General features: G+C 45.7%; 1 protein-coding gene across 9 annotated transcripts in view; it reads right to left on the reverse strand.

Moving 5' to 3' along the window:
- Window positions 1-5,217: 5,217 nt before the first annotated feature.
- The window catches only part of RENBP (renin binding protein), a 167,429-nt gene continuing 146,531 nt past the window's right edge, over window positions 5,218-26,115 (reverse strand). For all 9 annotated transcript variants that reach the window (XM_069645418.1, XM_069645414.1, XM_069645422.1 and 6 more), the window contains one exon: window positions 5,218-6,998. In XM_069645418.1, the coding sequence (XP_069501519.1) occupies window positions 6,928-6,998 (71 nt within the window). In that variant the 3' untranslated portion in view covers window positions 5,218-6,927. The remainder of the gene's footprint in view (window positions 6,999-26,115) is intronic.

Here is a 26,115-nt window from a genome sequence, read left to right on the forward strand (position 1 = left end):
TGGGAACGGGTGCTGTGCCAGCTTGGTCGGAGAATACCTCAACTCTATCTTCTAAGAAGGAGGTGATCCAAGCTGCTGCTTCGTGAGAGAAAGCGGCTACAGAGGTGTGATGGTGACTGATCTAGCAGGTCAGCCGTGAATAAAAGCTGCGAATCGGTCTAAGAGGAGGAGCAGGGCTCATTTGTCCTGGTTTCTAAGACCGTCCATTTGGTGTTTCAGATCAAGTAGTGCTGACTCAGTGCCAGGGCGGAATCCTGATTGTCGGACACCTAGGATTTGGTTTGATTCTAGATGGTGTTGAATCTGGATATAGGCAGCTCTGTCCAGGATGATTTTGGGAATAGGACTGTGGTGATAGGTCTATCGTTGTTTGGAATGGCCAGGTCTAGCAATGTTTTTTTATTAACGGTAAGACCCAAGCTTCTTTCAGCAGTAATGGGGCTATTCCTGTCATGAATGAAGCATTGATGAATGTTGTGAAGAAAGGGACTAGTACTTCTGCGCAGTCTTTGATGAGTGGGGCTGGACAAGGGTCTCCTTTGCATCTCGAGGGCTTAAAGCTTTTCAAGGTATGTAGTGCGTCTACGGTGGTTATATTGTTAAATTTAAACTGGCGAGTGTCAGAAGTATCGCAATTGATGCTTTGATTGTTAGGGGTGTTTTTAGGCATAGGTTTCATGATGTCTTGTTTAGTGTCAATTTATTTCTGTAGCATGTCAATTTTTTGCAACATGCCATTTTGTATACTGGCACACCAGGCAAGGTCTGTTCCTCGATGAGGCTTGAGGGATGGGTGATTCCAGTTCCCAGAGGATGGTGAATAGCTTGCACGTGTTAGAGTTGGCATTAGTTATTCTAAAGTTATACATGGAGGCTTTGGCTGCGGCGATGTCTTGTTTGTACTGTTTGGCCAGGGTGTGGAATTCCTATTTAAGGGTGTCCGTAGGGGAGTTTTCCCACATGTTTCTGCCGTTCCTTTCTTGGACCAAGGTCAGCAAGCTCTTAGGAGTACCATGCGTTAACGTGCACAGAGGGTTTGGCTCTCTTGTGGATTAACAGGGCGATGGGTCAACATCATTGGTTAGTGTGCTGGTGTACTCCTCAGCTAAGACTTGAGGGTCTGAGGTGCAGATGGATTCCAATTTGAGTGGGTTCAGGAGAGGTAGGATGTTTTCTCTACAGGGTTTTCTTGAGTTACGGGCCAGGAACCATCACCGAGATGGCAAAAGTGATTATATGGTGGTCCGACTATGGCCGGGATTGTTACTTTGTATGGTGATATTGCAGTTGGGGTTGTTGATGTGTTGACAGAAGCCTAGGAGAGCAGTGAATTGGTGAGAGGATGCCGATGGGTCGGTGTGGTCATTAAGACCAATATTGGAGCGTTACTTGTGAGGAGAGCTTGTGACAGTGTCTGGAGGAGGTCTTCTTCGAAGGCATTAGTGGCACCCGGAGGTCGATAGATAATGTGGATCGTAATGGTGTTGGTCGGGGTAATTGTTACTTTTAGTGCTAAGATGTCGCAGGCTTTGTTGAGTTAAGTGTTCAGTTGCCTGATGTTCAGGTGTTTTTTTTTAGCTATAAAGGCGGTCCCTCCACCTGTCACTTCTAAAAATAGTGTAGTCAGGGGGAATGGCCAGTGCTAGAGCAGGGCCTGAGGCTGCAGGGAGCCAGGCTTCTGTGATAGCTACAGCATCTAGGTTATTGGCCGTTAGGAGGTCGTGGATATCTAGGGCATGGGCAGTGAGTGAGCACGCATTGATCAGTGCTAGATTGAGGGTACTTTTGTGGGTGTTATCACACTCAAGGGTGGGTATAAGAGGAGTCGGAGGTGCTCTGGTATGTGCGTGGGAGTGAGCTGGGTTAGGGCATGAACTAGCAGCAGCTACAACACAAGGTACAACAATAGGTGCAAGGATAAGTCATGAGCTAGCGGCAGGTACAACACAAGATGCAGCAATGGGTGCAAGGCTAAGTCATGAGCTAGCGGCAGGTACAACACAAGGTGCAGCAATAGGTGCAAGGCTAAGGCATGGGCTAGCGGCAGGTACAGCAATAGGTGCAAGGCTAAGGGATGGGCTAGCAGCAGGTGCAACAGTAGGTGCATGGCTGCGGCATGTGGGGGCAATGGGTATAACTGTTATGGTGGGCAGCATTTAGAACATCATTGTTATGCGGATTAACATTAGATACCTTGTTGATGTCAGCGGTCATGGATTCAGGATGTGCAGGAATACGTGTAGGAGTAGCATGAATGATGAGTGGGGTGGCATAAGTGGTCGACGAAGTAGCAGGTGGAGGAAGTGGGATAGTGGGGGGCGAGCAAGGCAAAGTTAGAAGAGGTGGGTGCACGCATTAAGAGTTTAGTGCCAGCGGAGCGGGTCAGCATGGTTGCTTGTTGGCCCATATTGGTGGAAACCGAGTAATCGCGGCATGGGCATTTGTGATTATACTGGGCATTGTACAGATGGACCAGCAGTGGGTGAGTACTTCACGCGTTGTGAGTCTTGTTGCCTAGATAATTGAAGCACTCACATGGCGATCGGGATGGGGGGGGAGAGGGGTGATCGGCAAGTGCCTGCAGCCTGTGTGGCTCGATTTCATGATTCGGGGCTAGGTGGGCATGCATAAAGGTGGCGGGATCTAGTTGGGCGCGGGCTGTGCTAGTGCGAACTGGCCCATAAGTGGAGCCATTAGGAACTGACCTTGCACTTCTTATGGGCTACAATGAGCACAGTTTGCTGGTGTGTGAGGTTCACGGGCAGGCATACTGTGATTTTGGATGCGGGCTGCTTGTATGTTGAAGGTGGTTGCCATAGTGGAGCACAAGGTACGCGAGGCTGGAGCAGTCCGCCTAGCCGCTGTACAATGTTTATTCAGCAAATGCGCGTCGGCACGGCCTTGTGCAGGATGACGTTTCTTTATTGTGGCTGGCGTGGCAAGTACCCTCGGGCTGGCGATCGTAATGGCGTTAAGTGCTCCAGCCAGCGCGGGCATCGTGCGTGATGGTGCTGCAGTGTTTAGGGTCTGGGTAAGGTCCGGTGACAAATGAGCAGCGGAAGCATGCAGTGCTCAGTTGGATGGTGCATGTTGACTCGCGCTCGTCACCCGAACGCTGTCCATGACACTGGATCAAGCTGAGTGGTAGTTTTGGCATAGCGGGGGCAGTAAATCAATACACAAAAGCAGCGATAAGCTCACAGCAGGTTTGAGGAAAGGGCTGGGATTGTAGGGTGGCAGGAAATGAGCGCATACAGAATGGGGTTTTCAACATGCAAGTCAAAGGTGCCGCGTTTGTCACAATTGTAAACAGATCTAACATACGCCTCTGTGCTAGCGGAGCAGTTATTATCAAGTGTGCTTGCAGAGGCACAATTTCGGATACTGTAGTTACTGACCAGCAGTACAGCTTTGCCCATGTAGCGTGTAAAAGGCATGACATTATGGCAACTATGTGGCAAAAAATGAACGTTAGAATCTACATATCCTTGCCCAAAGTTAGTGCCAGTGTTCTTATTAGACAAGGAGGCTATAGCAAGGTCATTATGCGTTGCAATATTCAGTGATACATAGTTTTGGCAGTAACGGAAGTCTATGTGGTTCTAGGACCAGGGTCCAATAGAGCTGGCCGACAGTACCTGTTGCGAAGCATGTCTAACTTCCTGGTCAACGCGGTTGAGACCCTGGAGGAGACTGCTGGAAAAGGCCTTGAGCGTAGGCCTTCGGTGGGGCCAGCTTTACCTGGCGGCGCAGGGGGCGGGCTGCTTCAAATGGGGACACCAGCCAATCATGGTGCGGTGGCCTAGTGTGCACCGAGGCACGGTGGCGGCCATCTTTGATGTTGCTGCAGGGCCTCCGAATTCTGTGTTTCTTGCTAGGCTGATGGGGTTGCAGGTCTCCCTTGCACAGGCTAATAGGGCTCCTTTACACTAGCGCTAAAATCTTCACCAAAATTGTCTCCAACATTTTGGGAGTGTCATCTGGATCATTCTGGAACAGCACAAGATACACTTTAAAAACAGCAAAGAGGCTGGAACGTATGAGCTTTGGGACCAACATTTAAAAATGCATTTGTGCAAATTGTTTTGCCCCTTCATCCAGTATTCTAGGTGACTAACCTGGACCTTAAGATAATGGGATAGGGCCTCCTACTATAAGCACACTGCTTTTGCACTGTTGAGCACCTTGCATGCAATATTAGGAGGCAATGGGGACATGAGGACAGTTAGGTTTGAGAGGCATGTGTTTAAGCTTAGTAGGTTCGCTGTCAACATGCTCCTTCTCACTTATCCCGAGCACTCCCATCACTGGATGACTGAACTGGACAACACCGTTAAAGCAGCAGGTTTTAAAATAATGATAACACATCAGAGATGTTTAACCTTGCCAGACCCTCACAGAATGAATTGAAAGAAGCAGATTGTTGCCTCAATATGTGTGCAACACAAAGTAACCAACTACAAAATCCTGAATGATGGTACCAAACACCAGAGAGGCTGTAACAGATCGAACTCCACTGGAGAGGGTGGGTGCCCTGCCCTGCCCTGTTACACACGTTGCCACTGTCGAGCGGTTGAACATATTTTGGGGTGTTTACACCAAAACAAATGTATGCATTTATCCCTAGATGGCCTGCGACTTGTACTATCTGACAAGAGTTCCCTTATGCCACCAGCTAATCATTGCAGAAGAGTTAATTTGTTATAGAGTGACCAGAAACACTGAGCTTGAACGTCTGTAAACAACTTTAGACGATTATTGCAATGGAACGACGGATTTTCATTCTCAAAGATCGCCCTGCTAAGTTTTTCGCTGTCTGGTCTCTCCTGGTCGAATATTCTCCAAATCCAACCGAGAACTTGCATGGGCTTCCAGGGTCCGCTCTGCACTTGTTCAGGATTGTGGGAGCTGGGCCTTCGAGCAGAGCTGGCTGGGAAAACCAAATTGGCAGGCGGAATGTTGCATGGGATTCATTTTTTTTTTTTTTTTAAGATGGCCGAGTGCGCATCGGATTTAACTATATACGTTTTGTCTGCACCATAGTTTTATAAACTGTTTTTCCTCCCAGGTGGCTCAGCACTAGTACTAACGGAACGATAGAGTTGTGGCAGGTGCAGGTTCTCTGCTGTTATGCTTTAGTTGTTATACCATGGTAGCCTTTCTTAATATGCAATGAATTCAACTTTAGTTTGTCATTTAAGATACAGAACACGTGCAGTCAGAAAAACGTATTGTATTTAAAAAATAACGTTTTTTAAATGAAGATATATACACCCAAGAAATTTAAACTTGATAATTTCAATACATTTTCAGAAAAAAAGTACAGTGAGAATAAGTTACAAACATTCGTTTGCTCCATGTAGGCATGGAAAACATCATACACATCGTTTAACCAAAGCCTTCAAAGGTTTTGTTTTTCAGAATTGCAGTAGACACTATTTTAGCAAAACGTGTTACACTCTCGAAAGTGTTTTGGTGAAAGGGCCCTACAAGTTGTTTGCCATAGTGAATATTGTTTTGAGGCCACATTTACTGATTTCAAGTGGAGTCAATTTTTTAATTATTTTATATAACATGGATGTCTCTTGGTTAGGTCATTGGTTTTATGTACGTTTGAGGTCTAGCGAAATCTTAAGTGAACTGTAACATTTCGGGTGGCTATACTGGGCAGAAACCAGTTAGCCTGCTTAAGACAATATTCAAGAAAATATGCATTATATTCAGCAAATAGTTATCCTCTCTGGAATGATGGTATTTATTGCACACTGGGAGGTCTTGCACACACACATTTCCACCTTGCTCGCCAAATTATGGAACATGAATACCAATGGGCTATTGGCCCCTTTCGCGTTGAACACACCAGCTCTAAATCACTTGTCTTGACGCAAGGAAAGGACTAGCGTTAAGAGAAATCGGAGGTTTCCCCCACTCACTCCCTGGCAGGCTTGTTTATTTGAAAGGCAGGCAGGAGTGAAGTTACTTATTAGGCTGTACCTCTGAAAATGCCATCCCATTGCCTAACCAAGGCAATTCCAACTAGAGCCTACATGCCAGAATTATGTGCCTTTCAGATCCACCTGCAAGCCCAGGTAGTCCTAGGATTTCCATGCATGCAGGTCAGTTTGCCTTTAGAGGGCAGACAGATTCAAGACTGGATAAGGTTCATAAGTCCACGAGGCTCACTTCCACCTGCTTTACAATGTCCCTGATGTGTTCCATACTGTTCATCTCCTTACCTGGGTAATGTGTGCCCTCCAAGCAAAGATTACAATGTCATTCAGCACACTCCCCAACAATTTGGGAGGGGGAGATGGAGCACATGTATGTGCAGTATCTGGACAATCTTCGTAAAATCTCTCCACACCACGCGGTCTGAAGTCTTGGCGTGCGGTCACCCATCAAAGGGACCAGATGTGCTGTTTGTGGGGGTCAAGCTGTCACCTTCAGCAAACCCTTAGCAGACACCGACAATTTCCTTGCTGGAAAGAAGGCCCTTCATGCGCACCAATCTCCCTGCATTTGTGGGGTGGGAGGTGGTCCTTGTGTGGGACTGCCTAGTTCCACTTGGCTCTTTGTCTGGTTGGGAACAGTAGGACAATGAGCACATTTCAGGTCTTGGACTCCAGAGTATCTACTGCCTATGCTGTGAATCACCCTGGCACTCCCATCCCTGCTATATAGCCTCGTCCCTACTATGTTCTGGAGTGCAGGCCCCGTCTGCTATGTTGGAGGTATTGCAAGCCTCTGTCAAGAACTGTGGGCTGGATTGATGGACAAATGGCCCACATCCTTTCGAATAATGTTTAGTGTTCAATTAGGGCATGGAGTGTTTGGATTGGGTTATGTGTTCACTTGATGTTAAACATTCTGCATTTCAAGAAAGAAAGGCTGTGGAAGAAAACATGTAAATCCAAGGTAGGTTGTCCTCTATCCTTCCAGTAGGAGCTGGTCCAGCATTTCCTGGCACATGTAGAGGCATCTTGGCACGTGGAAACAACCTGTGGAAACAAGAGACAAATATGAGTATTGCAGAGATTACGCAGACCCTGCTTCTAAGAAACCCAACCCCCAGGAAGTTGAAGGTGCATCCCAGAGAAGAATTGGGATAAACTCTGGCCTATTTTCCACAGGCGTTCAGGGCATATACACAAAGAAGCAAATAAGCACTGCCAGTTAGATCAAGTCCTCAAATTCAATTTCTTCAGCAAAGGCATTAACCTATTTTAGTTGTTCATTCTAGTGAGGCATGTAAATGGAAGAGGCGGGCCTCTTACACAGCGATGGAGTCTAGCTCTTTCACAGGGATTCGGAACAATGCCTTTACCAGGAGGATGCATTATGGAGTATTTCCCCTGTAATGAAAGGTACATGAATCTGGCATGTGCCCGCTTTACTGACTCCAACTTAAAAAAAACTAACCCCAAACTACGCATCTTTCAACATTGACAACAATATCATCAAGGTTATGCCTGAGGTAAAAACTCTAGGATTCCATCTGGACTCCTCTCTCACCTTGAAAAAGCAAGTTAACTCTCTCTCTCCTCCACTACCACTTACACCTGTAAATTAATCCGAGCTGCCAGACCATTTATCTCCAATGCCAGCTGCATCACCCTGCCTAATGTTCTTATGTCTAGACTAGACTATTGCAACGACCTGTACTCAGGCGCCAACAAGTATGTCACTGACAAACTCCAAAGATTGCAAAATAACGCTTTAAGAGCAGCGTCGAACATCTCATATAGAGAGCAAATCTCTAAATTCAGGAAAGAGGCCATAAAGGACAGAATCCTCCTCAAAACTATATATCTCACTTCTAAATGTCTCCACACTCTAGCCCCTCCTTACTTATCGGAATAAATCACCAGGAAATCCACCTCCCGACCCCCGAGATCTGCCAATACATTCTTGCTTGAAATCCCTAGATTTAAATTCACCACGGCTGGAGGAACTAGCTTCCCAGCTAAAGCCACACAAGCATGGAATACACTCCCAATAGACCTCAGACGCCCCTTGCCCTACGCCAGATTCAGAATCAATGCTCTCAAATGGCTTCGTTCCAACGACCCATAACCCCTACTTCTTGACAACCATTGCACCTGACAGCACTGCTGCGACTTACTCACCAGACCTGTTCGCTCATAGCCGTAACCATAGGCTCTCACTAATTTACGCTATGCTAGTCTGACCCTTGTCCTGTATACCTTTCCATGCTCCACAAAAGGCAAATGTCTATACTGCTTCACTCACTGTATTCAAATTGTATTCAAATGTTTGTACGGTTTAATTTATTGTACTTCACACTGTACTCACATGTATGTACTAACCTGTGACAAGCACTGTAACTAAGCTTTGAGAAATATTGTACTGCTGCGCCCAGCTGCCCAAGGGCTTGGTGTGCATTATCAAATTAATAAACGAACAAATGTGCCTTTACCACAGATTGTGTTGAGTTAACACGGGATCTCTGCTGCTCATGTTGCCATGAGTAGTGCCATTGTGGATTGCACTCACTTTCACTGCACAGGCACAGATCACAAATACAGCCGGTCCACGGGATCAAAATGTTGATCCTCATCAGCATGATGGTTTGACGCTGTGCAGTAGCAGGTTTCTTTTTAGACAACATTTTTAAAAAACGGAGTAAAAAAAAAAAAAAGTCATTATCCATAGTCCCGATTCCAACTGTGCAGATTCACATGTCATGTGCGCAGTGTACATTTAAGCACATCACACATGATGTGTCTGGACCCAGGGCACATCGCCCAGGCACACAATTGCTGGGGGCACCCAGCACACTCATCACGGGTGCACATATCAGGCTGCCTAACGGGCACATGCACCAGCCGTGATCACAAGGACCTGGACCATGGCTTGGGGGCACCCAGGCCAATGCAGCCGGAGTTCCCAGCAGGGGCTCCAGCACAGAGCTGCAGAGTCGCCCGACAGGGGGCTCTGCTAGACACCGGTGACCAGGGACAGTGTTGCCCAGTGGGGGCACTGTCATGGCAGAGGGTCTTGTAGGGCAGGCTCTCCGCCTGCAAATGTAGCACCAGGATCGCGCTGTAAAAGACGTCTCCATGACCACCAGTCTGGCTTCAGAGCTGCCAAAAGCACGGAAACTGCTCTCCTGAACATCCGTGAAGATCTGCTCTCCAGCCTTGATTCTAGCATTCATCTTACTCTATCTCTGTACTGCCTTTGACACAGTCAACCATACGATCCTGCTCAACCGTCTCCGTGATAACCTGGGTATCACCAATTAGGCTCTGGCCTGCCTGACCTCTTTCCTCTCTGATCGACCCTCCCAGGTCATACTGGGATCCTTCCTATAATCTATCTCCCTCTCTACCTGTGTTGTTCCCCAGGGGTCTAACCTCTCACCTTGGCTTTTCAACAAATACCTGGCAACTGTCGCCCACTGCATTGCCATTTTCTGCTCAAATTTCCAGTGCTACGCTGATGACACCCAACTCATTTTCAGGCTGCTCTCAGCCACCTCCTCTCCCCTCTCTCATCTCCGATTGCCTTACTGCCATTCAAGATCGGTGTTCTGTCAATGATCTTTGTCTGAATGCCAGCAAAACTGAGATCCTCCTCCTCTTCGGCACACCTTCTCCATCCTTTCCCCTCACTATCTGACTGGCCTCCTTTGGCCCTCCTCCTACCCCCACCTGCAAGACTAAGAACCTTGGGGTCATCTTTGATTCCACACTTTCCTTCTCCGCCCACATCTCTGAAATCTCTAAAAATCAAACTTTCTACTGCACCTCCTCAGAGGTACTCTGCCCTTCCTCTCCTTCCCCAGAAGCTCACTGTCTCCCAAGCTCTGGTTCTCTCTAGATTGGACTATTGTAACAGCCTCTTTCTATACCTACCTGCTTCTACTCTGCGCCCTCTGCAACTAATTCAGAACAGGACTGTGAGACTTGTCCTTGGCCTCAAGCCCTGGGATCATATCTCTCCAGCTCTGAAATCTCTCAATTGGCTCCCAGTGGATGCAAGGATTAAATTCAAAACCATCTGCATCGTCCAAAAGACTTTCTGGGGCCTGGTTCCAAAATACCTTCAGCTATCCCTCCCCTCTCGAGCTCTTCGCTCCTCTACATCCAACTCCCTCAGGGTCAGTCATTTTTCAAAGAAACAAGCTGGGGGTAGATCTTAGTCTTCAGCCTCCCTGCCACTCTAAAACTTGGAGAACCATCTCCAGTTCCGGAAGCACCTCAAGACCTTCATCTTTCCTCCTACATTCACCCCCCTCTGCTATGCTGATTTATTCACTGTTGGCACTGTGTAGCTAGCCACCCTCTGTCCTCCGGTTCCTGCTCACCCTGCCACCTCCCGCACTGCCCCCAGGCCACCCCTTGCACTGGGGTCTGTATCTGTACCCACAGTTTCTCCCCCGAACCCCCTTTATTTTTAGTTTTTTCCTTTGTGTACTTATCTGACCTACCCAGTCTGCTGCCTTAAACTCAGCACTTGCCATTTGCTGGCTGCACTACCACATTTGTTGCGTTTATTATTTATTCTGTCCCCCTTTTGCTCAGCACTTTCCATTTCTTCCACCTTCCTAGCACTTTTCCCCTCCCCCATGCACTTGCGCGTTCTCAAGGTCACTGGGCCTAGTAAGATCCTGTTCCCCTCCCTCGCCGTGCTTTGAAACACTTGTGTATGAGCGGGATAGAAATAAAATATCAATTCAATCCTGACTTTTTATTTGTGAACACCTTTCTTTATTGACAACACTATCCCACACTCCGAGTAATTAGCGTAAGGATTGGCAATAGAGTTTTCTTGGTATAGGCTCTTTTATTTGACACACCACCACTAGGACTGCCTTATTTTCATTTTATGGTCGTAGCTTGCTCCCAGGGTAGCTTTAGGTGTAGATTAGGCGTTTTTCTACCCTGCAAACGCAGTTTAATAAACACCCTTGAACTGAGATCACTTGCGTCCGTCTTTACTGTTGCCACCATGAGTTACATACATAAAAGTCGGAATAATCAGAACCATGGGGCAGACTGCTCAGACTATCTAATGCACACGTGACGAAAGCACAGACAATGCAGGACTCTGAATACACTTAGTCAACAGGCAATATGCGCGTCATTCACATACAGAAACTGTGCAGATAATGTACATAAGCATGGATTAAATGCACAGAATATGCACACAGACGCAGTGGACTTTTTAAAATAAAAACAAATTAAAGTTTTACCTATAACAAAAGGTGCAAAGAGCAGTGCATAGTGGCCACACACATTGTATGTAGGTAAGTAACCTTGAACCCTTATGGTCGAAAAAATAAAGTGCACACATCAGTGGGAGGTTAAGCAGCTCTAATTTTATCGCGCCATCAGATAGATGCTGTGCTGGCGACCATTCCTCAGTTACTAAACGAGACCATCAGCATTCCAATCATTTCAGCTGTATTCATGCATTTTCTGCTCATCAATGCTTCGTCATACAGAGGCAGCCCTTGTACAAATGGATTCCAGCGCCCAGTCCATTCAACATTTAAAAACAAAAAGGCCACATCAGGGCCTCCGATAAAAAGGCGAACTTTACAAACTTTGGAAATGCCAGGGCTAATGTGCAAACCGTACAAAAGAACTACGGTGCCATACAAAGTCCATCACACTACAACATTGAACCTTACTCAAACGTTACTGTATGGTCACTGAAAGACCTTTTAAGCTCCATTATGGTTAACCTATGGTATTAAAAACTATAGAAATTCCCTGAAAAGGGGACACTTTAGTTAAAAGGATGTTATGGTGTAGCGAAATGTGCACGTTATGGTCCCTAGAGAAACCAAACCTCTGCCACTCGCATGCATTGCTCACGACCTCACACGTTCTACTCATCGACATGAAAAATAAGCTCCTGAAAAATGTGCTTTATAGCCTATTTATGGGCTTTACCTTGTATTGGCCGGACACATAACAATCCCTCTCTCCCTTCAGCAACAGTACTGCAGTACTGCATAAAATAGGAAACCCGATTCTGGCACAATCCGGTTGTGAAGCACTACGCTGCTCTTGAGCTACGTTGGTGGTACAAGCAACAATATATGTAAGTAGGAAGTACATTTAAGCAAAATCACACATTCCACAACGCCACCTAGTAGTTCACCTCCAGTTCTGAGCAACAACAGCAAGGCATTGTGGGTATGCAAATTAGCTGAAATGCAAACCTTTTTCTCCTGGAAATTGTCTTTGTCCAAAAGGGCAGTGCTACTCTATACGTAGCTTAACCAACCCAAGACGAGCATTTGCAAGGCTGCCAGGACAGCTACATCCATGGCTTCACCCTCATTAGGGATCATCAGTGCAGATGGGTCCCGACAGCCTTGTGGTTGGAGATTTGGCCATGTTTTTACACCACCAAATATATAAATATATCTTCTAATTAAAAGTAAAAGTGAAGATAAGTGGTCAGGGTTGCCACCACTTTTCCTTCGCTCCTATTTGTTATGCGTTTCCTGTAGGGCGGTATGTGCATGTCATTTGTGATATTGTGCAAAGATTTTTTCCAGTGAATTTTTGTTTTACTGAGATAGGCCAACATACCCGCAGTACCATTGGGCTTGGCCCCAGAGGGCACTTTACCTGGAGTACTGCCATCAGTCAAGCCTTGGAACCTCCAAACCACTCCCTGTGACGAGCTGGGGTAAATACAATGAGTGTGCACACCATTGGAGCAAAGGAACCCGCAAGAGACCTGGTTTCCTAGGCGATTCTTTTAAAGGTTCAGCCCATTAATACAGCACGGTGAACCAAGTCTGCAATGCTGGCGAGACCTCATGCTGCTGTGCTGAAGGAAGAGCCTAGTTTGTAAATCACCCAGATAACTGTGGGGGACATCAGGCTTACGTGTATGAATCACAAAAGTAATGTTAGATGGACGTTTGTGTTGATATTGCCTCATAGCATGCATTAACCAGTGCAATTTGCATTAAAAACGTTAATGGTTTAAAAAAATATGGAAACAGACACCATCAGGGAAAGAATTTACATGATTGTTCTGATTTCTCCATACAAATTGGTCTACATTGAGAGCATAGACGCGTTGCCACTTAACTAGTAGGAGTAGAATTGTATCCACGCCACAGCAATGACGTCAGTGAACTACGATTGGCGCTTTAGAAGATAAACCCCATCTGGCAAAGGGCCACAGAGAACTAGCACTTAGATCCAGCCACGAGGGCATCATGAGATGGTTTCATAATGGAGATTACACGGGTGCCACCTTTGTCCATTATGACCAAAATAAAACTCTATTTGTCCTTTGTATGCATCATATAAACAGATTGCAATAATATTTCTAACACTGTACCTAATAGGATGATGGTTTCTTGGTCCCATGGTAACATGCAGAGAATGATGTATTGAGGATGCAATATAGAAAGTGCAATTATGGCACCGATTTTTAGAATCTAGTACACGTTGGGACGCACATTATCACTTTAAAAGGAATCGGTTGGACTTGCAGGGCTAATCAAACCGGTTATCCTTCTGATATTATGGCCTACAGCACTCGTGATCCCCCCACAAAAGACTTTGCTGGCTGGGGCCGATGGGCATTAGGAAAAAACATCTCGAGGCTTGCTCTGGAGGATCTCCAGTGATGAATCTTTGTCTTGCCCATGAGTAAGCTGGCACGGCTGGCAAAACATCGAGCTCCAACATGAACTGTGCAATTCAAGTTTTAAACTATGAAAAAAGTAGATAACTCTTGTTAAATGTTCACTGGGGTCGTCACACCCGTTTTAATGGTGCAATGGAAGTGCATCAAAGATGCCAATTTGAGGTGTACACTAGACTAGATTGAGTGCAACACTGGTTACTGACAAAGTCCACTGCCACCAACAATGTAACTCAGGGGGCTGGATAACGGTAAAGCAGAGGATGATGGGCCCCAAGAGTGGCATGGGGCATCTGGTCACCTTACCGTGGCCCCAGTCTTGTGGCAGGGGAAAGTCACAGAAGAAATCCATATGGAGCCCCCGCCCCTACTGGAGATGAGACAGCCCAAAGTCCGCACTTAACAGACCCATAATCTCCATGAAGAAAAAGGCAAAGACTCATTGTCAGACTACATCGTAAGCATGATCCAGTTGTCAATTTTCCCCAGACACTTCAAATAAACTCACACTGGTTAACAAACACACACCAGTAGAGAAGCCCACAAAGATTCTCCTGAAGCCCAGAGTTCCAGCAAGGAATATCCGGCTTTGCAATGTGTGTTTTGCCAGCAGCCTTCCAACCTGCAAATGATCCAAACGTATCCATTCACTGTTCTCCTGGCAGAGTCATCCTTCGTGGGGAAGAGGAACAACTCTACCAAGGTTAAACTTTATTTTTACATTCAGAGAGTTTGAGGACTGCCGAAGCATTTGTTCGCATCAGGTTCACACGCTTGGGAAGAAAGGGATAAGTAAAGTTCCTGAGGAGGGCGCAGTAACAACAAAGGAGCAGTGGGTGCCAAGATTTGGATAAGCCTAATGAAGGCTTATTCCAGCCCATAGAGCTCAGGATGAATTCAGGTGGGTTGAGCGGGATGGGGGGTTCGGAGGAGGACCCAATCCCAGCTCTTCACTAATTTTAGGACACAGGTGCAGACCCTCACAAGGATCTCAACCTGGGGGAGGAAACACAGGGTTATAGAAATTCACATGCTCAAACCGTTGGTGTAGGAGTTTGGAGTAGGCGATGGGGAGAGGAGTAGAGTGGTGGAAACAGAGCATACACAGAGGAGGTTGGGGAGCAATGTTAAGGGGGTGGCTGAATAATTAAGGAAAAGGTGGTTGGAGAAAGAAAGGCAGAGGTGGTAACAAGGAGGTAATTTGAGAGAAAGGTGGGAAAACATCAGGAGATGGTTGGACAAGCGGGTACAAAAGCAGTAGGTAGTTGCTGACAGAAGAAGTTGGAGAGAGGAACCCTTCCATTAGGTAGACCAAGAAGTTTCCTGCCGGCCTTGTTGGCCCTCACAGGTGATAGGAGGAGGTATAAACACCCGACAGCAAGGATACAGAGTACAGGAAGGGGTGAGGGAAGGCTTGGGACTTAACCCTTGGGAAGAGAGACCGGCAGATCCAAAGAATTCCTTCGCAACTTTGCCTGTCATGGGAGTCCACTACACAAAGACCCCCAGAAATGATGTTCCTGAGAAGTCCATGAAAATCTGGAAATTGAGACCGCAGAGTTTGGGTACTGCCACCCTCCCCCAAAACCTGCAATGGACATTGGAAAGTAAGGATGAAGGAACCCCTCTGAAACCCGCAACATACACTCAAAAAAGTGGGTGGGCAACACTACTCCAAAAAATATGGGACTGGGAAGGTCCCCATTGGATACCAGAAGAGTTGAGAGATCTTAGGGGAGAGACATTGAGAGCATGGGTCAAAATAACCTAAAAGCCAGAAAGGGATAACTTTGGAGGCTAGGATCCGGAGGAAATGTAGTTACCTACATCCCTTTTATTATATTGGGACCACATTATATACTTTAGCCCCTAATAAAGTAACCGTTTCTTGTAAAGTTTGTTTTGGCATACTTCTCGAGCCTTGCCATAACATCACAATATTTTTATGTCACAGCACAGGCAATAAAAATTGTCAACTTTATAACCTGATAATATACACCTGTGTAGTAATGAGCATATATTTATTACTACAGCCCAATAGTAAATATGGCAGTTAACGTGGTGTAAACTATGTACACAGATGCAGCAAGTGTAAAAAGCTATTCTCCTTGTTCAGAGGGGTTTCCTGGACCCCACTACAGTGGCACCAAAATCTAGTAGGCTCAATGCATATTTGGTACAAATCATGCTATTTTTGAGTAAACTCCTGAATGAAAATTGTGTAGTAAATTCCACAGTAAAAGGCACAGGTAGTATAGTTCAGTGGCAAAGTGCTCGTCTCGACACAGAGCAACACCCCGGGTCCGCGCTTAGAAACCTCTTCGGTATTAAGCGTGTTCTAAATAACCAATTAAAATTATAAAAGCACTCTGACAGGAGGGATGTGATTTATGTTAACTTGATAAACTTACAAATGAAAGAAACAACCCCCCAAAATCGTTACCCATGGGAGAAGGTTTACATACATGAGATAAGTGCATCAAAATATGGTTAATTAAAACAAATTATATGATATTTATGGTCAGTGGTTACATAATGTCACTGAAGATTCCCCAATCAAAGACTTAAAGCCAGGGAAGTATGGGTTATAACATTTATCTAATTCACATGCAGAAAAACCAAACAAAAAAAGAATACTTTTTCGTCAAGACTATCTCAGCTTCTAACAACCCAATCCTAGCTACCAAATTAACTTCAGCGTCCAAGCAAGATAAACCCTCAAGAACACGCATGCAAGTTGCAACCATGTATGAAATACATTACACAGCTTTAAAAATTCTGCATTGAAGACAATAAAAGCATAATACAACCCCATTCTCTTTGAAACTCTGCATCCGAGGGGGGAAGACTATGCCCTATCACGTACAAAGACAGCACAGTGGTACAACATTCCGCTCAGCTATGCTTATACCCAACAGTTTGCATTCAGTCTGGTCAATTCTAGCCTTGCAGTCACAGTAGTCAAGGGCTCATAACCTGTATGATCCATCTGAACGTCGCCACTTCAAAACCTACACAAGGGATATCATCTTTAGCCTAAGCCATGTCTTAGGCACCTGGGGAATAGACCCGAGCTCCAGTAAGAAATACTTCAGACCAAAGACTTTCTCTTCTTTCTGTCAGCAGCTAACCCCAGCTGCACAGGCTGCAACATTCCAGCTTCAAGCACTATACACAGTTGCCGAGCCGTGTTGCGGATAGGGTGATAGGTGCCCTTCCCTGGTGCCATCCTCAATTTATGGTGTGCGCCCTACTTCCCGCTTGGCTGCTACAGTTTCTCTTGAATACAATACCAAAATAAATATGAACAGGAGTAAGTGACAGTGGCAGACAAATTACACAGGCTGTTTAGCAATCAAGCAGAGATTAAGCCTGCCCTCCCCCCCCCCTAGGTGTTCTTTTCATGCCGCTCCTGCTGTATACTGCTCCGCCTGGACCAGAGAGAATATCACCTCTTGTAAAGATTAGTTTTTTAAAAAAAGAAGAAAATAACAGGTGTTCCCATGCGTGTGGCTGCACAAGTGTTTGGATGAGTGTTCACATGTGTATATCTGTTGGTTTATGTGAGTGGGTGGGTGTGTGATTGACAGTTGGGTGTCTGTTTTGTGAGGGTGGAGAGCTGCATCATGATGAATGTTATCTACAGTGGAAAAATTCAAGCAAGCATTATGTGCACAAAGTGATATACAGAAGTGATGCTGTCAGATATTGTTTGCACAGCTTCATGAAAGGGATTTAAAGTGGCAATACTAACATCTACGAATTCTGACAGTGCAGAATTATAAAAGGTTATATACAGATCAATGTTTAGGTTACCAGACATTTGGTCGAAAAAAAATTGGTCGACCAGACAAATGGTCGAACCAATTTGGTCGAAAACCAAATGGTCGAATTTTTTTTTTTTTTTCACTTTTTTTTTGGGGGGGGTCCCCCCAACCCCCTTTTTTTCTAAAAAATCCTTTTTTTTAAAAACCGGAAACCCGAAAAATAAATATATAATTAAAAAAAAAAATTTGACCATTTGGTTTTCGACGAAATTGCGTCGACCAAATGTCTTTCGACCAGTTTTTGGCCGACCAAATGTCTGGACACCCAATGTTTACCACTGCCGACACAGATTCAAAACAATTTACAGTGGCAATTTAGGCATATATTGTAGACACAAACATCAAAATGACGCAAAATGTTCCTATGTTCTCATGGTCCCCCTGCCCTGTAAATCATGTAGTGCACAGGCGTGATGATTCAGGCAAATGTTTATCCCCCCCTACTGAAATTTTCCACCAGTTGCCACTAACAAATATTTAGAATGGTTGGTGCCCACTCAAACCACCCCTACTCCCTCCCCAGCATCAAAGCTGCCTCTGCCACAGTTCTCTGCAGATAGTTTGTCCAAACTAACACAGCACACCCCCATTTACATGAGTGTAACTACAGATTGTATATGCACTTCAGTTTACATTATATGTAAACACCCATTCCACCCAGAGGTCAGTCCGAATGACCCATGAACATTGCAGAGCACACTGATGTACCAGTAGATGAAAAACAGGAGAGGTGCCCTTAACATGCAGAGTATAGCCAGGCTCCCGACACCATGCATATCGTAGGTGTTTGTCATGGAATGGTTAAGTGTGGTGTGTCCTTACAGAAGCAGTACTCTGAACAACAACTTCATGAAACCGGTTTTAGGTTTAGAAAGCAGGAAGGAGATTCTGCAATGGAACAGAGGAAGCGAGGAAAGAGACGGGTGGAGAGAGGATGGAGTAGGCAGAGGACCGACATTCATATCACCTTTTTATTTATTATTCAGTTACTTAATAAAGCACAATTCATAAGCCCCAAACGTGCGCGCGTGCGCGTGTGTGCGTGTACGTACGTGTGTGTACGTGTGTGCGTGTTTGTGTATACACGCTATAAGTGGCAACCAGGATGACATTCATCAATCCAAAGGGCCTATTCCAATATCGTTGGATGCCGTTTGGACTAATATCTGCAACTTCTGTGTTTCAGGAGATCATGTATTGCATTTTTGATGGCGAGGTTCTTCTTTCAAGACAATATCTTAGTCTATGCCGAGAATGGAAAAGAACATACCAGAAGACTAGAGCGAGTGTTCAAGAAACTGCACAATGTAGGAATGACTCTTAGTAAAGAGAAATAAAAAATTAATAGGAAAGAAATTGAATACTTGGGACATGTAACCTCTAAGGAAGGGATCGCACAGAAGAAGGTTCGAGCTGGTGCTATAGAACAATAGTCATGCCAAATTGCAAGGAACAGGCCAGAACATTTTTAGGTATGGCCGAACACTACTCAGAATTTATCCGAGGATTTGCTGATCACACTCTTCCTTTAAGGAGTATGATGAAGATGAACAAGAAATTTGCATAGGATGACTAATATGAGAATGAATTCCAATACATAAAGAAAGCGTTGGCAACAGCACCAGCCTTACAGAATTATATGAGAGAGGGCGACGCACAGTGATCACGACAGATGCAAGTAATTTGGGACTAGGAGCGGTTTTGACACAAATGCATGAAGGAAAAGAGTATATAATAGCATTTGCAATTCGCTTAAAGGAGCAGAAAAGACATGCATCCATCGACAAGGAAGCTCTGGCCACCAGATGGGCTGCAGACAAATTCAGAAGTTTTGTCTGGGTAATCACATTTGAACTACATACAGATCATAAACCGCTGGTTGAGGTAATCTCGACAAAGTATGTGGTAGGAGAAGATGGGTATCCAGATTACAAGAATCCGACTTTACAGTAACATACATTCAGGGGGTGAGAAACTATGCAGCAGATTATCTATTGAGGATGACAAAATGTGGACATCAGGGATGATGAAGATAAGGAGATGATTTGTGAAATATAGGATATCAAAGCAAGAGTGGTGTGTACAGATGACAAGTGGCCGGCATGTGACACTCAAATTGAGAGAAGCATCAGGGGGTGTGTGTATATATATATATATATATATATATATATATATATATATATATATATATATATATATATATATATTATATAGAGAGAGAGAGAGAGAGAGAGAGAGAGAGAGAGAGAGAGAGAGAGAGAGAGAGAGAGAGAGAGAGAGAGAGAGAGAGAGAGAGAGAGAGAGAGAGAGAGAGAGAGAGAGAGAGAGAGAGAGAGAGAGAGAGAGAGAGAGAGAGAGAGAGAGAGAGAGAGAGAGAGAGAAGAGAGAGAGAGAGAGAGAGAGAGAGAGAGAGAGAAGAGAGAGAGAGAGAGAGAGAGAGAGAGAGAGAGAGAGAGAGAGAGAGAGAGAGAGAGAGAGAGAGAGAGAGAGAGAGAGAGAGAGAGAGAGAGAGAGAGAGAGAGAGAGAGAGAGAGAGAGAGAGAGAGAGAGAGAGAGAGAGAGTACCTTAAGGAAAGATCCATTGCTCACAAAACCAGCGCCATACATCATCCCCAAACAAATGGGATTGTGGAGAGGTACAGTAGAATGATTAAGGAAGCCATTAGGTGGAGTGGTCCAATGGGAGAGATTGGAAGGCGGTTGTGGGGACGATCGTGGCCCATAGGTTCACGCCGCACAGCACACATGGAGTGTCCCCTTTCGAACATAGCAGGGGGTGGGCAGGAGGGGAAGGCCAGCACCAAATGGTTCCCTGGTATGGAAGTGGAGCTTGATGCTGTGAAGGTCAACATCAGGAAGAAGCAATTAAGCAATAAATCAAGGCAAGATAACAGGCATTTCAAGAAAATGAAGGTTCCACTGGTGAGATGTTGGGTTAGGATCAAATTACCGGTTGTGTTGAGGGAGAATGGGTGTCAGTGGTCCAAGCCAATTGAAGAATTGGAAGTGTTCAAGCATGCTGTGAGAACAAAGGATGGTATAGTGTGGAACAGGGAAAGAGTGATGATTCTGATGAGGGGTGGTGAAGGAAGCAGTGGAAGGAAGGTTGGGGAGATGAACAGAGAAGATAGGAGTAAACTTTCCTTGTCAGAAGATACAGATACTTCACTGACAACATTGAGGCTTCGGAGGAGCTATCGAAGACCAAGATACCTGGATGACTATGCTGAGTCAAGAGATGTTCATGTGAAGGAAGGGGGTGGTGTAGTATTGTGTGGAATGCAGGAAGGAGATACCGGAATGGAACGGAGGAAGCGGAGAGTGCGAGAGAGGCGGTTGGAGAGAAGATTGAGGTAGCAGAGGACCGACATTCATATCCCCTTTTTATTCAGTTACTTAATATATATTAAATAAAGCAAAATTCATAAGCCCCAAACATGCGTATGTGTCAACGCTTTAGTTATCTTTAAAAATGACCCAGTAAGAGAACATGTGCTTCTGCTTCATGGGATGTAACTTTTGTCAAATTGGTATAATTTAGGCATCAGCTTTTATAAAATAAGCACCGAGGAAAATGTTGCACACATTCCCTACAGTGATAAATTACTTAATAGATTGATTATAAAATTCGAAAATAACTCTCTTCACTGAAAGAAATAAAGAGACCCATTTTGCTTTATTTCAAGGTCCCAGCCTGCGAGGCTCTGGAGGGTGACTGGTTGCTTGTCAACACTCTTAAGAGGTCGACCAATCATCTATTTCCTATAATCACATATTCCCGTAAAGTGCACAAAGGAATGGCTCCAGGAGGTTGGAAGAGGGAAGCGACATCCACAAGGCACTGTTCCCGAAAGATCTAGGAGTCTCCAGATGCCTGGGAAGTACCAACGTGCCCAATAATACAGAACAGACAGGTCAACAATTTGTTGCATACAAAGAAGCGTGCAGGACATGAAGGATCCCATGCAATGTAAACATACTATACCCAAGCCACGGTTCTCCTGGTCTAAACAAAGGCTAATGCCTACATGGATGTCCACTGTGTGGCCCTGCACCATCTGCTCTGCTGCGCTGCATGAAGCCCCCTGCCATTAATGAAACAACCCACGAGCCATCAGCGGCCCAAAATGCCCTGTTGGACTCAACATGTCAAATACATTTGCATGCCCTTTTTTGCAGCATGATAATTCATATTGTCCAGATGCAAATCATATGCAGTTAATTCCGCATTGCCAAGTGACAATTTCATGAAAACAAAGTCACGTTGCTCAGATGCAAATGTATGTGTTAGAATTTGGCCTTTCCAAAATGGCCGACACAATCGAGACAACCTGCCCCCAAGATCTGCAGCAAGAGAGCTGCCGCCTCCAGCCACTGATGGTTGGCTGCTGCATGATGTAAATACCAGGAGCCCCGGGAACAGGTAGCAAAAGCTGGCCTCCTGCAAAGGCCAACTGCTAAGCCCGCTATGGATGTCCCCTGTCTGGCCCAGCCAGGCCACGGAAGGCCACCCAGAGCCCAGCAGCACCCTTATCGAAGGTATAGCTCTACTAGTCTGTTAAGTCCCCAAACCTAGACTATGTATGCAGATGTACCTTCAATGCTCGACTACCATACCCCTCCACCTTCCTGGAACCTTATTTAAGCTTGTACCATCTCTGCCCAAACCTATGTCCAAGTCACTGTCTTGGGTGCCTGCAAGTAAAATGCGTGCGCATACCTCCCAAATTCTCATTGTCCCGTGCATCAGTGTCACCAGGTGCCTTCACCGGGCTGCACGAAACTCCGGTGCTCACTCCCGGGCATCCTCCAGCTATATGCCCATTGCACGACTGGAAGTGCACACCTCCTGCACCCCCACCCAATCAAGCTTGTACAACACCCTGAGCCAGCGTCCAACCACTTCCTTAGATCACCCACCTGCCAAGCATTCGGTCCAAAACATCCACACCCAGCAATCTGCTCCCATGGCAACGCTGCAACTTGCCCAGCGCACATCCAAGCCCATCCATGCTCTGAGCAGCAGTACACCACCCGCCAAACGGGTACACAGTATGACTACATCTCATATAACCACTCCTATCCCCACCTCACCACCAAGGCCAGCCCTACTTGCTGTATCCAACCTCACCAATCTAGCAAGCCTAGCCATGCGCCAGCCATCCTCACCACTGGCACAGTGCTCCTAACGGCTCACAACTCGACACCACCACACTTATCAGTCCACTACAGAAAATACCTCTGTCTGCCTCACTCGCCAGAAACTCGTAATACACCTACTACATCGCCAGGATCACTTTCCAAGGCCATGCCCAGGTCAACCAAACCAACCACCATGCTGAAGACCACTCACTGGACACCCACATCATCAGAGGAGCATTAATCAATGCTAGCCCACGCACTTGACATTTCTGACCTGATCTCCACCAACAACCTAGACCTGTTAGCCATTTGCGAACCACAGCTACATGCAGCCTCAGCTCTAGCTCTCTCCTTGGCACTCCCCGAAATATACTCATCTTTTGCAAAGACAGTAGACGGTAGAGCGGGTGGACTGCATAACCATCAGAGAAACCAACGCCCACACAATCCAATCAGGGGACACAAACACACACAGACACAGACACAATCTCCTCTCTCCCATCCATCTCCTTTGAGGAGAACATTTAATTTATCCTCTCCACTAAATCCAAACCTATACTCTTTGGAGACCTAAACTTAGGGTTCAACGACAACACTGACGCCACACCCTCGCCAATGGCCAGGATGTCGCTGGATTCTATTTCTATTTTGCATTTTTAAAGCGCTCACACAGCCCGCGGGCATCGAGGCGCTGTTATAGGAATTGTTTGTTTTAATTGTGTAGCTGTTTGTCTTAGTTGCATATTTATAATGCGCTTAAATACCCAGAGTTTCTAAGTGCGGACCCGGGGATCGAACCTGTGTTGCTTCGTGACGTCTTGCTTCCAAGGCGAGCACGTTGCCGCTGAGCTATCCTCCCGTGATTCACACAACGCCCACTCACAACATAGGCCGGATCTTAGACTGGCTTGCCGACCTAAATTGTGGCATCACAATTATACCCAGTGTGTCCTGCCCTTGATCAGACCATAACATTGTTACCTTCCAGTTACCTAGACCTCCAGCACAAGACACCAAACCTTCGTTGCTGCCCACCTTACCAACTAGAAACTCCAGAAAAATAACCCCTGCATTTTCTGAAACCACTCACAGAGCAATTTACACACGTCAGCGACCGAGCCATCCTGGTTGACAAATACAACCAAACCTTGGCTATCGCCATTGAATTGATGATTAATCCAAAAGCCAAACCCGTTGCCCACATCAACACTTGGTTCACCCCAGACTTGAAAAAACTAAGTGCGCTGAAGTGCACAGCAGAAACCTCATGGACAAACAACCCCAACCAGCAAAACAAAGCCCAATTTACCGCCACAGCAAAAGCCTACAAACATGCTATCCTCCAAGCAAAACGCACTACCTAAACGCTAGAATCCCAAAAACCAACTCTAACACTAAGGAGCTTTTCTCTAGAGGAACTGTGGGAACGAGAATCACCAGCACAAACTGTACCAAAGACACCACCTGGAGCACCAACATACAACATGCCATATTGAGCAAAATATCTAAGCTACAAGAAAAGATTCAGCAAAGAAAAACAAAATTGCCCTCCACCAATGACCTCCCTCACCAGAAACCCCCAAGACAACCAGCACAATATCCCCTTATTGGAGTTCAAGCCTGTCTCTGAAAATGATGTCATCACAATCATAAAAGGGTCTCAAGATGTCAAGAGGACATCTGTCCCGCCCCAGTTATCAAAGACTGCGCTGACACTGTTGCCATTCATATCTTCCCTTATCAATGCCTCCTTCTCTTCAGTCACTGTGCCAGCCAACCTAAAAGATGCCTGGGTCCTACTGCTCCTAAAAAACAAAAAATAAATTAAAAAACACACTACATCCAGATATCCATGCTAATTACCGCCCCATCACAACTGTACCATTCCTCCTAAAAAAACTGGACAGAGCAGCCGATCTACAGATCCAACAGCACTTGGAATCCAACAACCTTCTAGGCTTGCGCCAAGGTTTCAGATCTGGTCATGGGACTGAACCAGCCTTACTGGATTTAAAAAATCAGCTTGGTGAATCCAAAGTTGCTGGCAAACTAGCCCTCCTCCTTTGTTAGATGTCTCAGCTGCCTTTGATTTGGTGGATCACCAAATACTATGCCAGGACGTTCACTTGTCAGCACATTTCTCTCCGGAGGCCACCATGTGGATTGCCTCCTCCTTACCAAACAGAACAATGAGACTCTTTGTCACATCTGCCTCCACTCCACCTACCCACGTCACCTACGGTGTTCCCCGAGGGTCATGTACATCACCCACATTGTACAATATTTTAACCGAACCGCTCTTTGATCTACTTTACGCTAAGGGAATTTCTTACACAAACTATGCATCTCTATCCAGGTGTCAAGCAGCATCACAACCCTTGGGGTATACCTAAACTCCACCGTCTCACTATCCAGGAAAGTCAATACCATTGCCTCTTCAACAGCCTACACCACAAAACGTATCTATGCTTGTAGACCATGCCTCTCCACAGAAAGCTGCCTCACTATCGCAAGAGCCCCGATAGGCTCCAGGTTGGACTACTGCACCCTATTCGCAGGCACATCTGCCAGCAACCTCAACAAGCTTAAAATCATATAAAACAATGCTCTAGGGGCATCTCTGGACATTGCAAAACAATTACACATTTCACTAGCCAGAAGAAATGCGCACTGGCTGCCAGTCTGAGAGCACATTTGCTTCAAAACATTGGCCTTAACCCACAGATGCATTTCAAACTCTAATCCAATATGCCTTGGATCCAAATTCACTAAAACCTCTGACACAAGACTTACCCGAACATCCCATATGAATCGCCTCAAGACCCCAAGATTCCAACTCCTAAGAGCAGGTGACGCCAGCTTCCTGGTAATCGCCGCTAAGAATTGGAACGCCCTACCACCTTCCCTGGGACTGAGCACTCTTCAAACATGCATCCTTGTACTTACCCTGCATGACTGTGCTCTGTACTTATTAAGCTGTGTTAACAATTGTATCTGTACCTGCTCGGCCATTTAAATGATTGTAACCAGTGCCTTGATGCCCAAGGGCTTAATGCGCTTCTATAAATGCCAAAATAAATACATAAATATGTACAAAACACAAAATACGAGCAAGCTGCTCAACTAAGACCATACCGGAGCAGAAACCACCCATCTTAGAGTCTACACCATAACAAAATCGAGAGCCCACATCATACCAAAGCTAGAGCCCACATTCCTCTCTGGCTCCATGAGCGTTCAGGATAGCTCCCTCAAACATGCTGCATGAGCTTCAACCTACATCAGAGCCTCCGTATAACAGGTCAAGAGGAAAAAGATTTTTTTTTATTTTTTTTTAAAAGAGAATGAAACACTCAAAACAAAATGCTGCATGCACCTACTCAAGAGAAAATACACCATAGCAGACTGGTAGAGTAAGAAAATAGAAGCACAAACAGGTAACGATCAAATACAGGATCAGTGGCCAGAGTTTCGAAATTGAGAGAGGCTGGCATAGGCA

The sequence above is a fragment of the Ambystoma mexicanum genome, chromosome 2p (assembly GCF_040938575.1).
Source record: "Ambystoma mexicanum isolate Mex_15411 chromosome 2p, UKY_AmexF1_1, whole genome shotgun sequence".
NCBI classification, from domain to species: domain Eukaryota; kingdom Metazoa; phylum Chordata; class Amphibia; order Caudata; family Ambystomatidae; genus Ambystoma; species Ambystoma mexicanum.